This window comes from Notolepis coatsorum (genome assembly GCF_963971535.1).
Source record: "Notolepis coatsorum genome assembly, chromosome: 3".
In the NCBI taxonomy this organism is placed as follows: Eukaryota; Metazoa; Chordata; class Actinopteri; order Aulopiformes; family Paralepididae; genus Notolepis; species Notolepis coatsorum.
The window spans coordinates 38,437,988-38,452,066 of record NC_140167.1 but is presented as its reverse complement, the minus strand read 5'-3'; the positions used below and the strand labels follow the sequence as shown (position 1 = coordinate 38,452,066).

Below are 14,079 nucleotides of genomic sequence, written 5' to 3'. Positions count from 1 at the left end.
TCAATATTCCAATGTACAGTTTTGCTTGTACAGTTGTACAGTGTCCCCCACCCACCCACCCCTCCTACCCGACACCCCCCCCCCAAGGCGAAAGTCTTTCTCTGGTCTGCATCCCCTTAACAATTGTGTGTATTGAGCTGTACTGTACTGTACCCATTCTGCAATCTGTTAATAAAATGTTCAATCAAGAATGGAGTGATTGACAGTGTCAAAGGCCTTTTGTAGGTCCAGCATGATCTGTTAATACAATTTTCAATCAATCAATCAATCAATCAATCAATCAATCAAGACCCTCGTCGCGGGCACTGCATTCCGTTCTCAGAATGGATTTGACTCGAGAGAGATCATCAGCAGGCTATATATGATATTCAGACTCTAGATCTATTTGCAGAGCCAGATGAGATGAGGCAACCTGTGCGATTGGCTCCTGACAACTAATTTTGCACGTACTGTATAGGCTATACAGACAGTATGTGTGTATGCGCGCACTGCGGGAGGTGGCCAGAAGCGCGCAACTAGCCAACTACTATTATTACTACTATATTAATACAGTTTGATCCATCGCAAAGCGCTCCAGCGCTTGAATACGGCCGGGGGATCTGCTCGCGAGGCGTGTTATTATTATTAGAGTTAATAATATTGTATATTGTTTACACTGCCTTTTTATTCTATTTTTACTTCTCCACTGTACTATAATTATGTGACCTGTACCTCTATGTCTTCTACTACCTGTACCTCCCTCCCCCCGGCCCTCCCCATGCTGCTGAATTTATATTATTTTATGAATACAACGTTTAACGTTCGCTAACGTAGAGAAACGTCAGACGTAATTCGAGATACGTCAGACGTACTTCGAGATACTTCCGTACTTTCCGCCAATCAGAGTAATAATCCTGTGGCAGGGCGGAAGTTCCAATCTGGACCGAGGCTCAGAGGCTGCAGCTGGACCCTATTGGTTTTTCCGATTCTTTCCAGTAGTCCTGTTGTTCTTAGTATTTCATGCCTGGCCCACTTTCACACTCCAGCACATGTTCTACTGTCTCTGGTGTACGACAAAGCATGGAAGTACAGTTTCATGCTTTCCTATAATGTGGAGAGTCTGATTTAGGCTGCAATTATAAACTGGCCCGGTAAATGTCCAAACCCCCCAACCCCCTCCAATGTAGCCTACAGTACAGTTTATTCCCCTTCGAAATGTACTGTATATATTTTTTTTATGATCTCTTTCTCAGTACTGTATATTGATTGAAAACTTTATTAACAGATTGCAGAATGGGTACAATACAGTACGGCTCAGAAATACTTTCGTCTTGTCCCCCATTTTCAATTCATCATAATATGACATACATGACATACAGATAGACAGTACTGTTACATCCAGAGATTTATGACATACCAGATATACAAATATACAGTACTGTTTAAGAGTACAACACCTGTCACATAGACCCTGGCGTTGGAACTCTGATTAAGAGACAGAGTTTCTAAAAAGAGAGTATAGGCCTATGGGGAAGAAACTGTACATTGGAGGGGGTTGGGTTTGGACATTTACAGTAGGCCAGTTTCGAATTGCAGCCTCCTGTAGGTGCTCTTTGAGAGCAGTTTTGAAGGTGGGTAGTGATTCACATTCCTTTATAGCTGTGGGTAGGGCGCTCCACATTGATGTGGCATAATTGCAAAATGTGTTTAGTCCCTTGTTTGAGCCGAATCTGGGTTTAACATATTAACTTAAACTTTATTAACACTATTTGTATGTCTTGCATGTCATAAATGTCTTGATGAATTGAAAATGGGGGACCCTGATGTAAACAAGACGAAAGTCTTTTTCTGGTCTGCATCCCCTTAACAATTGTTTGTATTGAGCCGTACTGTATTGTACCCATTCTGCAATCTGTTAATAAAGTTTTCAATCAATCAATCAATCAATCAATCAAAGGTTACTGTGTCCTATGCGTAATCTTGTCACCACCACCTCTTCCCTTCTTCTATCATGGCAAGCACAGAGAGACTCAGAAGGAGTTTCTATCCCCAGGCCATCAGGATGCTCAATGACAATAACACTATATAACAAACCATCAAATACACTCACACAGCACACACATCCACACTCACTTTAAATAAACAACTCACTGTAGCACCCACTTTAGACACTTTAACACACTTTATATTTATTGGTAAAGAGATTTGCACTACAACTCATACCTCATTGCACCTTACCCTAAGTTGTACCTCATCCCATTTCTGCATTGTACTGTATATTGTATTGTAACTCAGTTATAGTTTGACTTTCTATTTTATACTTATTTTATACTTATCTATTTTTATCTAGCACACTCTCAGGAGCAAAACAGAAAGAAGCATTTCATATAAAAGTATTCTGTATTTCTATATGACAACTAATAAAGAAACTTGAACTAGTTCCTCCACTGCTTCTCACAGCACCCTGCCTTCCTCTTACTTCCTGACCCCAGTGCTGCTGCCACTCTTCATTTCCTTCCATGCAATGCCCATTCCTTCAGATTTTAAGAGACTAATATGTGTGTCTATGTTTTCTTTTCTAATAGCTTGTTTGGCTAATTTGTCCACTCTCTAGTTGCCCAGAATGCCTACTGTATATGAGCAGGAACCCACATGCTTCCTTATTCTTGCATGTGTTAACATTACTTCATAGAGCAAATCCTGATGGCTACTAGATGAGACTGTACAGACTAGACACTGAATCACTACAGATTACAATTGTACTTGGTTTGTTTTCTTCAACTAACTAACTAACCAAAGCCATCAATATGGCATAGCCTACAGCTCAACAGTATATAAACACTTAAGCAATTAGATGTTCGTCTGCATATCTCACCTCCACGGCTAGTACTGCCACTTTCTGTAACTGGGTTCTTTGATCCATCTGTGAAAACCTGCACGTATTTTTTTATACTTAACTTCTTCATATCCATAAAACCCACTCACCATGTCTACACTTTTATAATATACCGCCATAATTTCCAACGTCCATGCAGGAATATGAATATTACAGTTGGACAGAACTCCTTTTCATGTACTCCCAAGTCTCTTGCTGCTGCATCCTGTCCACCGAATGCTTAACCTTTGCCCTTTCTCTCTCTCCCTCTCTCTGGCCTGCAGCACTCTTTTGGTTGGATGACTGTCTCCATGCCACCTCAGGTTTATCTTTTGGTTGGATGACTGTCTCCATGCCACCTCAGGTTTACTCATTCATTTACTTTCAGCTGTTTCTGACAGACATTGGTTTGAGAACCTTTATTAGTCAGACTTTAGACAACAGCCTTTCATTATGTTCTCTATAACATTGCTGCTGAACGGGCCAGAATCCTAAATAGTAAGTGTATTGTAATACGTCTGTAACTAATTCGTTGTGGAAAAACCCCCAATATGATTTTAAGAGCTGATGTGAAGACATGTTATCCTTGCTATTAACCCTTTCACTACCACACTACAAAGGGGTAACCCTTTCACTAACGTCTGTAGTGTGGTAGTGAAAGGTTAACCTTCTGTAGTGTGGTAGCGAAAGGGTTAAAGTAGGATGATATTAATTAAGGTGTAACACAGTGCATTCTTTATGGAATCCCAGAGGGAGTGTCAAATATAATTCATCATGATGAGCATATGGAATTTTTTTTTCAATTACACATGTTTATTTTTTTTATCCACTTTTTCTCCTTATTTTTCAATTTTTCTCCCATCCCAATTTCATAATTCCAATTCTCCCCTCCCCTGTCTTAAACGTTGCTAGACTATGCCTCCCACTGGTCGGCTGTAGTGAGGATAGAAGCCTTGCATCACGTGTCCCCTCCAGTACACGAGGAGGCAGCCTGTCGCATCTTTTCACCAGACAGCTCGAACTCTCAGTGGCGAGGAGTAATGCGTGGGAGGCTCACGCTGCCCCCGATACTTCCTGTTTCTGCTGTACAGGCGTCACCCAACCGACCTGTAGGAGTCGCTGTCCACAACGTCCAATCCCCACCCACCGGCTTTCCCACCCTCTAACACTGCCAATTGTGTTAGTATGACGGCCGGCCAAGCCGGAAGCAACACAGAGAGCTGGGCTCGATACCAGCATATCCTGCGTTAGTGGCGAGCGCCTTGCCCACTGCGCCACCCAGCCGCCCGTTCAATTACACATGTTCAACAATTTCCTATGACAACGCAGGTCTTTTAAATAAAGGGGTAGCATTTATTCTCAGAATTTCTGACCCAACTAAATCTTTTCATTCGACACACGTGATCATTTTATTCAAAACAAAGTTCTATAGTTATCATCAATTATTACAATTACAGTTAACATTTCACAGACGGGAGAAATACAATAAACATTCCCTTTTGGAAGTCGAGAGTATAAACACAAAAGCAAAACATCCTACAATGAAAGAAAATGCCACTGCTGCTAGTTTCTGGTTGGGTCTATCACTCTGCCCATGAACAGCAAGCTGTTGGTGTCCTCGTGGTAGATGAAGAAGAAGAAGGGTCTGTTGATGGTGAAGGTCATGGGTAAAGAATAAGCAGTAATGCCGATAGTTGTGGAGGCAGCTGCAGTGGTTCCCGTCTCATCCACCTCGATCACAGCCTTGTGCAACACCTGTCACCACACAATCCAGATGTTATTCATCATCTGTTTTTGTCAAAGTATTTCACAGTTTTCATAGTTTAAAGGAACATGCCAACAAATGCACTTATCCAGAGTCAGACAAGAAGATAGATACCAATTTCCTCTGTGCGTTCAGTAGAAAGCTACAGTATCTGGCTGCAATTTAGCCTGGCTTAACACAAAAGAATGGAAGCGGATACGGACCACTGGCTTAAAACCCCGGGAGAGGTGTTTTTGGTAAACAGCTAGGCTAAATGGTCCGTATTCGCTTCCATTAATTTATGCTAAGCTAGACTAGCTTTCAGCCGGACAGCTTTCAACTGAACGCACAGAGAGGAAATGGGTATCTATCTTCTTGTCTGACTCTGGAGAAGACAGTAAGCACATTTACCATAATGTTGGCCTGTTCCTTTAAGTTTTATTTTAAATGAAGTTGCCACATCTTTTGGTTTAAAATTTAAAACAGCACAGCGGTGGACAAAACCACAGCAACTGACCTCTGACACTTTCAGGGTATTGTTGTTGCGACTCAGCTTTGTGAGATTTGCTGAATCACTGAAAACACTGGCGATACCCAAATCTGGCAGGAGGTCATGCAAGGTGTAGGACTGCTCCATCTTGAATTTGGGCATGTTGACTTCCAGTTTGCTATAAACAAGAATGTCCACTATTATACAATTAGTCTATTCAAAAGGGAAACCTGGCACACGCACACACACACACACATACACACTATACGCAATATATATATATATATATTATTTAATTTCTCTATTTAGTATGCTTACGTTTTTTCAAGCTTGTTGATCCAGGAGAGGAATCTCTCAGCGGTGATCTCATCATCGACCAAGGTATAGTCCATGCCCTTGTTGGGTAGCACGATGAGCATGGCGACGCCATTGTAGTACGGAAGCTTTAGCACTTTGGCACCGAGGGGAACATCTTCCATTGTGTAAAACTTGTCTTCCATAAACATCATTGGGACCTGGACAATGTTGTAGTTATCAATGTAGAAGGCTCCATTTTCTGTGTGATTAGGGTTAAAGGGCATCTGCCACTCTCCTGTGGAAGAAATAATCAAAGTCTATCATCAATAATTTGAAAAACATTTAAGGTCAAAACATGAATGGGAGGCATAATAACAGTTTTACGATCCAAGTTGGTGTTCTTGATAAATGAAGACAATAAAACCAACTTACCCTGGAAGAAAATAGTGTTGATGAGCAGGAGCTGAGTGAGTTCGTCCAAGGAGGATATCATCTCGGTCACTTTGTTTCCAGTCTTTTGCTTGATATACTCATTGACGGTGGCAACGCTGGCCGCTGTGTCTGCAAAGTCAACACTGTTTATGCTGGCGTTGAAATATGTCTTAATCTGGTCAGTGAAGTTCTTCTCCACCTCAAACTGCTGGCGAACGAAGAGAACCGTGCCCTGGTTCAGTTTCAGGGCTCCATCCTGCGTGATGTTCCTGTGCAGGGACCGGAAAAGTTCCGGAATGAGGTCTGACCGGCCGTTCAGCTCCAGCTGGGCCAGGTTGAGTCCCTTCATTATCTCCTCGTGCGTGAGGCCCTCAGAGCCCATAGACAGGACAGCGAAAGCTGTTGAGATGCTCAGTGGCGAGAAAAAGATGTTCTTGTCATGGTAACTGGATATCTTTCTGTAGAGGTTCATGGCAAAATCCATATTCTTGAAGGCAAGTTCTCTGATGTCAGGACTTTGCATTTGTGCTTGGAAGACAGGAGCCAGGATGCACACAGACACCAGGATTAGAAGGAGTCCCATCTTGACTTTCAGCAACATCACGGTTATTTAGGAATGCTCAGGAGCCCCACATGGAACGCTACAGTGTAGATGTCAAAAGGCATTTAGGAAGCAATCTATTAAAAGCTTTAAGTTTGTTTTTATTTTCATGGTATTTTATGTTTGTTATTGTGATTTGTAGGATGTTATACATGTACTTAAAACCTAATAAATACATTGATTAAAAATACATCACAAAACGATACATCAAAAGAATGTTTAAGGCAGATTAACTGAGATTAAATCTTCTGACTTTCCCCCCACTTTGCTTCTACTGTACCAGAAAAACAACTGGAACAACTTCCTTCACAAAGAACAGGGGTAACTGATCACTTATCAATAGAAATGCTACATTTATCATAATAAATCACCAAACTTCCAATAGACCTACCGTTCAGCTTGAGTACCAGCAAGAAGTTGTCCGAAATGCCATCTATTATTTGGGGAGGCAAAGTGCAAGTGTGCTTTAAGGGTTACATATTAACCATGGTTGGTATACAGCATATGATGTTGGTCAAAATGGATTCAGGACAGATTCTTCTGACATTGAAGGCCTCAATTTCAGAGGTGGAGTTAACTCAACCAGGCCTTCCAGTAATGTGATCATCTATCCATAAGTACATTACACAAGTATTCATCAGCTAAATGAAAGAGATGATTGTGGACTTTAGGACTACAGCCCCCTCAGCATTGACGGGGCACCGGTCGAGAGAGTGAGCAGTTTTAAGTACCTCAGAGTCCACATATCCGAGGACTTGACATGGATCACACACATTGACAGTGTAGTGAAGAAGGCACGGCAACGCCTCTACTTCCTCAGGCGCCTAGGGAAGTTCAAAGTGAGTCAGAAGATCCTCAAGAACTTCTACTTGTGCACAATAGAGCAGCGGTTCTCAACAGGGGTGCCTAGGCACACTAGGGTGCCTCAGAGAGCTGCCAGGGGTGCCTTGAGATAAAAAAATATATATATATATATTTTTTTTTAATATGGTGAAAGAAAATGATCACTGAAGTGCTATCTGTTGCAGCTGCACTGTTTTCCATGGAAATACCACATTTAGATAAGTTTGACCATTTCTCATAAACTGAAAATCATATTTTTTTTTATATGTTTTGGTAGCTTTTTCATTTGTTTATTGGACAAGTCCGGCAGAGAGGAAGGATGGGAGAGAGATATGGGGGAAGACATTCGGCAAAGGTCGCCGGGTCCGGGAGTCGAACCCGAGACGGCCGTGTACCACCCTGAAAATCATTATTTAATAAAACACAGCTTACTCTGGATAAAGAACCCCTTTACAGACAACATTGAGACAAAGCTTCCTGACACATCTCCATCCAAACTCTTGGAAGAACTCATTGAAATCTCATCTGATACCACCTGGAGAGCTCGTTTCAGTGAAGTGCCCTGGAAACATGTTGGTCTGAGCGTGGTGCTAAGTACCAAGTATCTCATGATGCAGCAGTTAAGGTGTTGATACCATTCAGCACCAGATATCTGTGTGAAGCTGGCTTTTCATCCATGACAGCTCTGAAAACAAAATATAGGGCCAAGTTGAGCCTTGAGGATGACATGCGTGTTGCCTTGTCAAAGATCTCCCCACGTATTGACCGTATTATTAGCCAGCAGCAGCAACAGACCTCGCATTGAGCTAGAAATGTTCACAGAGTGAACGAATGCTTATCTTCTGTATTTATTTATATTTTTTGATAAATGGTAACTTGGTGATCCTTTTCTGTATTTAAAAGAAATACATGATTTTCTGTTTTTAAGAAATGGTCACACTTATCCAAATATGCAATTTTAATGGAAAACAGTGCAGCTGCAACAGATAGCACTTTAGCGATAATTTTCTGTAATTTTATTTAAAAAATATGCTATTTGATTTACTACTACAAGCAGTGTAATGTCAACAGTACTAAGCCATTTAGACCTTATTTTGAAAGCAAGCACTTTTGTCATCATTGTAGCATGTAAAAGACAAGACCGGAAAAGTCTTTATTGTATATAGGGGTGCCCTGGAATATTTTATTGGACACAGGGGTGCCTTGGCAGCAGAAAGGTTGAGAACCCCTGCAATAGAGAGCATCCTGACTGGTGTGACTCCCTCGACCCCCTGCAGTTTGCATACCAGGCAAACATCGGGGTGGAGGACGCCATCATCTATATGCTCCACAGAGCGTACACGCACATGGAGAAGCAGCGCAGCTCAGTGAGGATTACGTTATTCGACTTCTCCAGTGCCTTCAACACCATCCAGCTGTCACTGCTAGCGGAGAAGCTCTCTGTGATGCAGCTGGAGCACGGCTTGGTGGCCTGGATCAAGGACTACATCACTGAGAGACCGCAGTACGTCAGACTAAAGGACAGTCAGTCTGACGTACTGGTGAGCAACACCAGCGCCCCCCCAAGGAACTGTGCTGTCACCCTTCCTCTTCACCCTCTATAGCTCAGACTTCTGCCGCAACTCAAGCGGGTGCCACCTGCAGAAGTTCTCTGATGACTCCTCCATCGTAAGCTACATCACAGACGATGATGAGGAGGAGTATAGAGCCCTGGTGGAGAGCTTTGTGGGGTGGAGCGACAGCAACCACCTCCAACTCAACACCAGTAAGACCAAGGAGCTGGTGGTGGACTTCCGGAGGGGCAAGAAGAGGCCCCCCCGTTTCCCATCACCATCCGAGGGGAGGAGGTGGAGTCATATAAGTTCCTTGGGGTACACCTGAACAATAAACTGGACTGGTCGGACAACACAGAGGCCCTCTACAGGAAGGGACAGAGCAGGCTGTTCTTCCTGAGGAGACTCAGGTCCTTCAATGTTTGCAATAGACTGCTGCAGTCATTCTACCAGTCTGTAGTGGCCAGCATCCTCTTCTATGCTGTGGCATGCTGGGGGGGCTACACCAACTCAAGGGACACCAACAAACTCAACAAGCTGGTGAGGAAGGCTAGCTCCGTGGTGGGAGTCGAGCTGGTCAGACTAGAGGTGATGGCAGAGAGGGGGATGAGAAGGAAGCTGGCTGCTATCCTGGAGAATCCCTCCCACCCCCTCTACGACGAGCTAGTCAAGATGAGAAGCACGTTCAGCCACAGACTCATACCCCCCCGACACTCAACTAACCGCATCGGACAGTCCTTCATACCAGCGGCCATCAGGCTCCACAACAGTGGGCAGGGACTGCTGCCAGACATCCAACTAGAACTAATAGGAACCTAAAAAGGACAATAACACTACCTTATGTGAATACTGTATATTTCAGTATCTTAGATAGTAAATTATAACACTACCTTATGTGATACTGTGAATACTGTATATTTCAGTTAGTTAGATAGTAAATTATATTGACTTATTTGTTTACACTGCTTGTGTTGTTTTTACTACCTGTACCCCCCCCCCCCCCATGCTGCCTGAATTTCCCCAAGGGGATCAATAAAGGAATATCTTATCTTAACATCACCTCCTGGTTTGAAGCATTTGGCTGAATATGAGCAGATAATATTCCCTGAAACACTTCAGAATTCATCCTGTTGCTTTTGTCAGCAGTCACATCAATAAATACAAGGGAACCAGCTCCATTGGCAGCCATACATGCCCATGCCATAACACTACGACCACCATGTTTCACTGATGAGGTGGTATGTTTTGGATCATGAGCAGTTCCTTTCCTTCTCCATATTCTTGTCTTCCCTCTCATTCTGGTACAGACGGGCTGACCCCTATTAGTCGATTAATCGGTCGAAAGGAGCCGTAGTCGACTGCCAACCTTAGTCGAATACAAATATTTTTTTATCATTCTTTCCTAAAGAAAAGAGGCCTAGAAGCATTGCTAACGCTAATGGCACGCATTCCAGAGGCGAACTGCCTACGAAAACAGGCACAGAGGCACTGAAAGAGGAGTTCACCCATCTAATGAACACACTAGACTAGACAAATATCAAGATGTATCCATCAGTGGACCAATTGCATGCTTTTGCAGAGGACAAGAAGCCTTCAGTCGACTCCTTCAGACATTAAGCACCCCCCAGAGCCCAAATGGAATGATAAAAAATAAAAAAATTATATATATTTTACTAATAGACTAATAGTTGACTAACTGCAAAATTTTGGCCAATCATAGTCGACTATCCAAATCCTTAGTCGGGGACAGCCCTAGGTACAGTACAAGTTGATTTTAGTCTCATCTGTCCACACAATGTTGTTCCAGAACAGGCTTTTTTAGATGTTTTTTTGGCAAACTATGGTCTTCCTCTTTTGAGGCTCATCAATGCTTTACATCTTGTGTTGAACCCTCTGTATTAATTCTGGTGAAGTCTTCTCTTGATTGTTGACTTTGACACAGACACGCCTACCTTGTTCTTGATCTGACCAACTGTTATATATATAACAATTATTAACAATTATAATAATTCTTCATTTTTTTTTCTGTGGTCTTCCACGTCTTTTGTTGTTGCTGAGCTCACCAGTGTGTTCTTTCTTTTTAAGAATGTACCAAACAGTTGATTTGGCCACACCTAATGTTTTTGCTATCTCTCTGATGGGTTTGTTTAGATCTTTCAGGCTTGCTTCACTGATGGTGACGGCTCGTTAGACCTCTTATTGAGAGTTGACAGCAACAGATTCCAAATGCAAATACCGTACTTGAAATTAACTCTACTTTTTATCTGCTCTTTCTTTGTAAATGAAATAATGAGGGAATAACACACACCTGACCATAGAACAGCTGAGCAGCCGTGTAAATACCCTCAAATTAAAGCTGAAGGTGCACACTTAAAACGCATTGTTTCATTTAAAATCCATTGTGGTGGTGTACAGAGCCAAATGATGATGAAGATTGTGCTGAAGAAAATGACCCCAGAGAGACTTAAGTAGGAGTGAATATCACTTTAATCCTGGAAAAAATAAATCTAATACAGTGAATGAAAGCATGAGCTGCAATAACATGGATGTAAAGTATAACAAAAGATGTTTGCTTAGTCCCATCGTAGAATGTAAAGAAGTCAGTGGAAATAATGTGTTGATAGAAAAACCCAACTACCATTGCTGTTCACAATATAACACATATAACACACCTCGGGTGGGAACAGGGTGGAAAGGAACCCAACCTGAGCATGACATAAGAGCAAAATGGCCACGTGTGAATATGGTCAATGCAGTTAAAAATAAGAAAAAGGTCTAACAAACCAAGAGAAAAATATAAATATAAAAATGAAATGAAGGAATCATTGTGGGATGTCACCAGTAATAAGGAGACATGTTGAACTCTACACAGGATCCATTAGCCTGTTTTTCTGGAAGCATTATGTTTTATTACGTTTTCTATAATTGAAACTTTGAATGGCACATCCAAACGACTCACAGGCAAATTCATCGGCATTGATAATTTTGTTCATTCAGAATGAACAAAAATTAACAAAAATTCAGAATGTTCATTCTTCAAAATAATTGTGTGTCGTTACTAAAAGACCACAGTCGTAAGAGAAACCACACACTTGGATTAACCGGGTGCTTGCCACAGATTAAATATAAGGATGGTAGCCATACATTCCAAAACAATTTATTAATAAATCAACGTTTTGATGGGCTGGGCCATCTTCATCAAGGTATTGTATATGCCATACCCTGATGAAGACAACCTAGCCCTGAATTAATAAATTGTTTGCATCAGAGTTTTGGAGTGTAAGGCTAGCATCCTTATGTTTTGTTACCAACAGACTGAACTGTAGTTTGTGGGACAGTTTGAAAACAATGACATTTTAAACAAGACTGATAGACAGTGTCAAACAGCACAAAAATACAGTGAGCTCCAAAAAGTATTTGGAAAGAGACATATTTATTAACACTGTTAATCTCTTTGGATTGTATAGGAAATTACTATGAGGTTAAAATTAAGAGTCATATTTAATTTAAAGGGTGAACTGAGTGAACAGTTAAAGGCACACGCCAACATTTCGGGAAATTAGCATACCGTCTTCTCCAGAGAGAGACACGAAGATAGATACCAGTTTCCTCTCTGTGTGTTCAGTAGAAAGCTATCTGGCAATTGAACAGTTACCCCAAGAAGTATAAGAAAACTATAACACCAGAATTTAGAATAATTAACACTATGATTTACAAAACACACGTTATAGACAAACGATTTGATACATTTTTTGTAAAAAGGGACACGCTGATTAGGAAACATATTGGGGAATAATACACGATGGACTGGTATGAAGGAACTACAGGATTACACGTGACACACAATACAAATGAACACAACAAATTCAGAGCATTGACCGGGAGCTCTGAGGCCGTTCACAGAACAAATGTTGGACTTATTATAGTGCGCACTTCGCCACTAGGGGGAGCCCTCTCACTAGGAGAGCCATTACTCCTCACCCTTCCAACAGGGAACAGAGGGATACGATTAAGATCCTCTAACACCATGGGAGCACCAAATGTTGTCTTTTTTCTTTGAGTTATGTTAGAATAGCAGTTGCTTTGAATGTGCACATGATCATTTGTGAAGGACAAAAATTCTAAAAAATGTGGACAATAATAGGGACTTGGGAGAATCTCCATTGGGGATAACTCCATCACTAGGGGGGGACCTCTCCCAGGAGAGCAGATTCCCCTCCAACCCGCCAACGGGGGCAAAAACTGGGAAGTGCTAATTATATGGCCTAATTAGTTTCAGTTTTATTTTGTAAGTCATGTTAGAATAGCGTTTGCTATAAATGTACATGGTGATATCAGTGACATGGGAGGTACAGAAGTGGGCGGGCTTTGTTCAGTGGGGGGGAATGTCGGTGGGAGGGGCCATCGTTCCGGCGGTTCGACCCGGGAGAGGGGGGCCTTGCGTGTTGTAGGGTCGGTACGGGTGGGGTTCCTTGGGGCCCTCGGCCGCCGTGGCCTGGGCGGTCTGGTCGCCGGGCCGCCTATATTCGAATACCAACCGTTTTGTGCGTTTTGCTAATCTGATTGGCCACTGACGTGTCTGGTCATGTGACATGTGCACCAATCGTGTGACGGCAAGTTCTTTAGCCGGTTAAGCTTAGGCGCTCTTTCGAAGTTGGTTAAGGTTAGAGTTTGTCAGATTCGCAAAACGCACAAAACGGTTGGTATTCGAATAGACGCCGCCGGGCTGGGGGGACACCGGGCTTGGGGTCGCGGGGGGTCTGGGGGCCATTGAGGCGTGGTGCTCTGGCCTTCTGCGGGCCTGGGCTTGGGGTTCCCGTGGGCCGTGGGCCTGGCGGTCGGGCGGGGGCTCTGCGTGCTCGGCTCCGTGCTTTGCCCAGTGGGGTTGTGTGTGTTGTGGGGTCGGTGTGCGTGGGGTGGGGTTCTCTGTGACATGGGAGGTAGTGGGCTTGGCTCGGTGGGGGGGAGTGACCTCTCCTCTCCTCTACTGGGCCTGGCCCGATTTAATTTAAGGGACCCGTGTCGCTGGGCACTCAGCACCGCGTGTAGCGGACCTGGGATATGGTGTCCTACGGGCTTAGCTCAGTGGGGGGGGGGGGGGGGGGGGGGGGGGGGGGGGGGGGGGGGGGCATCGTTTCCACGGTTCGGCCCGGGAGAGTGGGGTCTTATATGTTGTGGGGTCGATGTACGTGGGGTGGGGTTCTTGGTGACATGGGAGGTAGCGGGCATGGCTCGGTGGGGGGGGGGGGGGGGGGGAGTCCCTCC

At 43.3% G+C, this 14,079-nt stretch overlaps 1 protein-coding gene across 1 annotated transcript; it reads right to left on the bottom strand.

The window, feature by feature from the left end:
• Positions 1 to 4,417: 4,417 nt before the first annotated feature.
• Positions 4,418 to 6,418, bottom strand: serpina10b (serpin peptidase inhibitor, clade A (alpha-1 antiproteinase, antitrypsin), member 10b; the record flags this gene model as incomplete). The annotated part of the gene is made up of 4 exons (XM_084311173.1): positions 4,418 to 4,609; positions 5,116 to 5,266; positions 5,407 to 5,680; positions 5,818 to 6,418. The coding sequence occupies 4 exons, from the start codon at positions 6,416 to 6,418 to the stop codon at positions 4,418 to 4,420; spliced, it is 1,218 nt and encodes a 405-aa protein (XP_084167299.1).
• Positions 6,419 to 14,079: the final 7,661 nt, after the last annotated feature.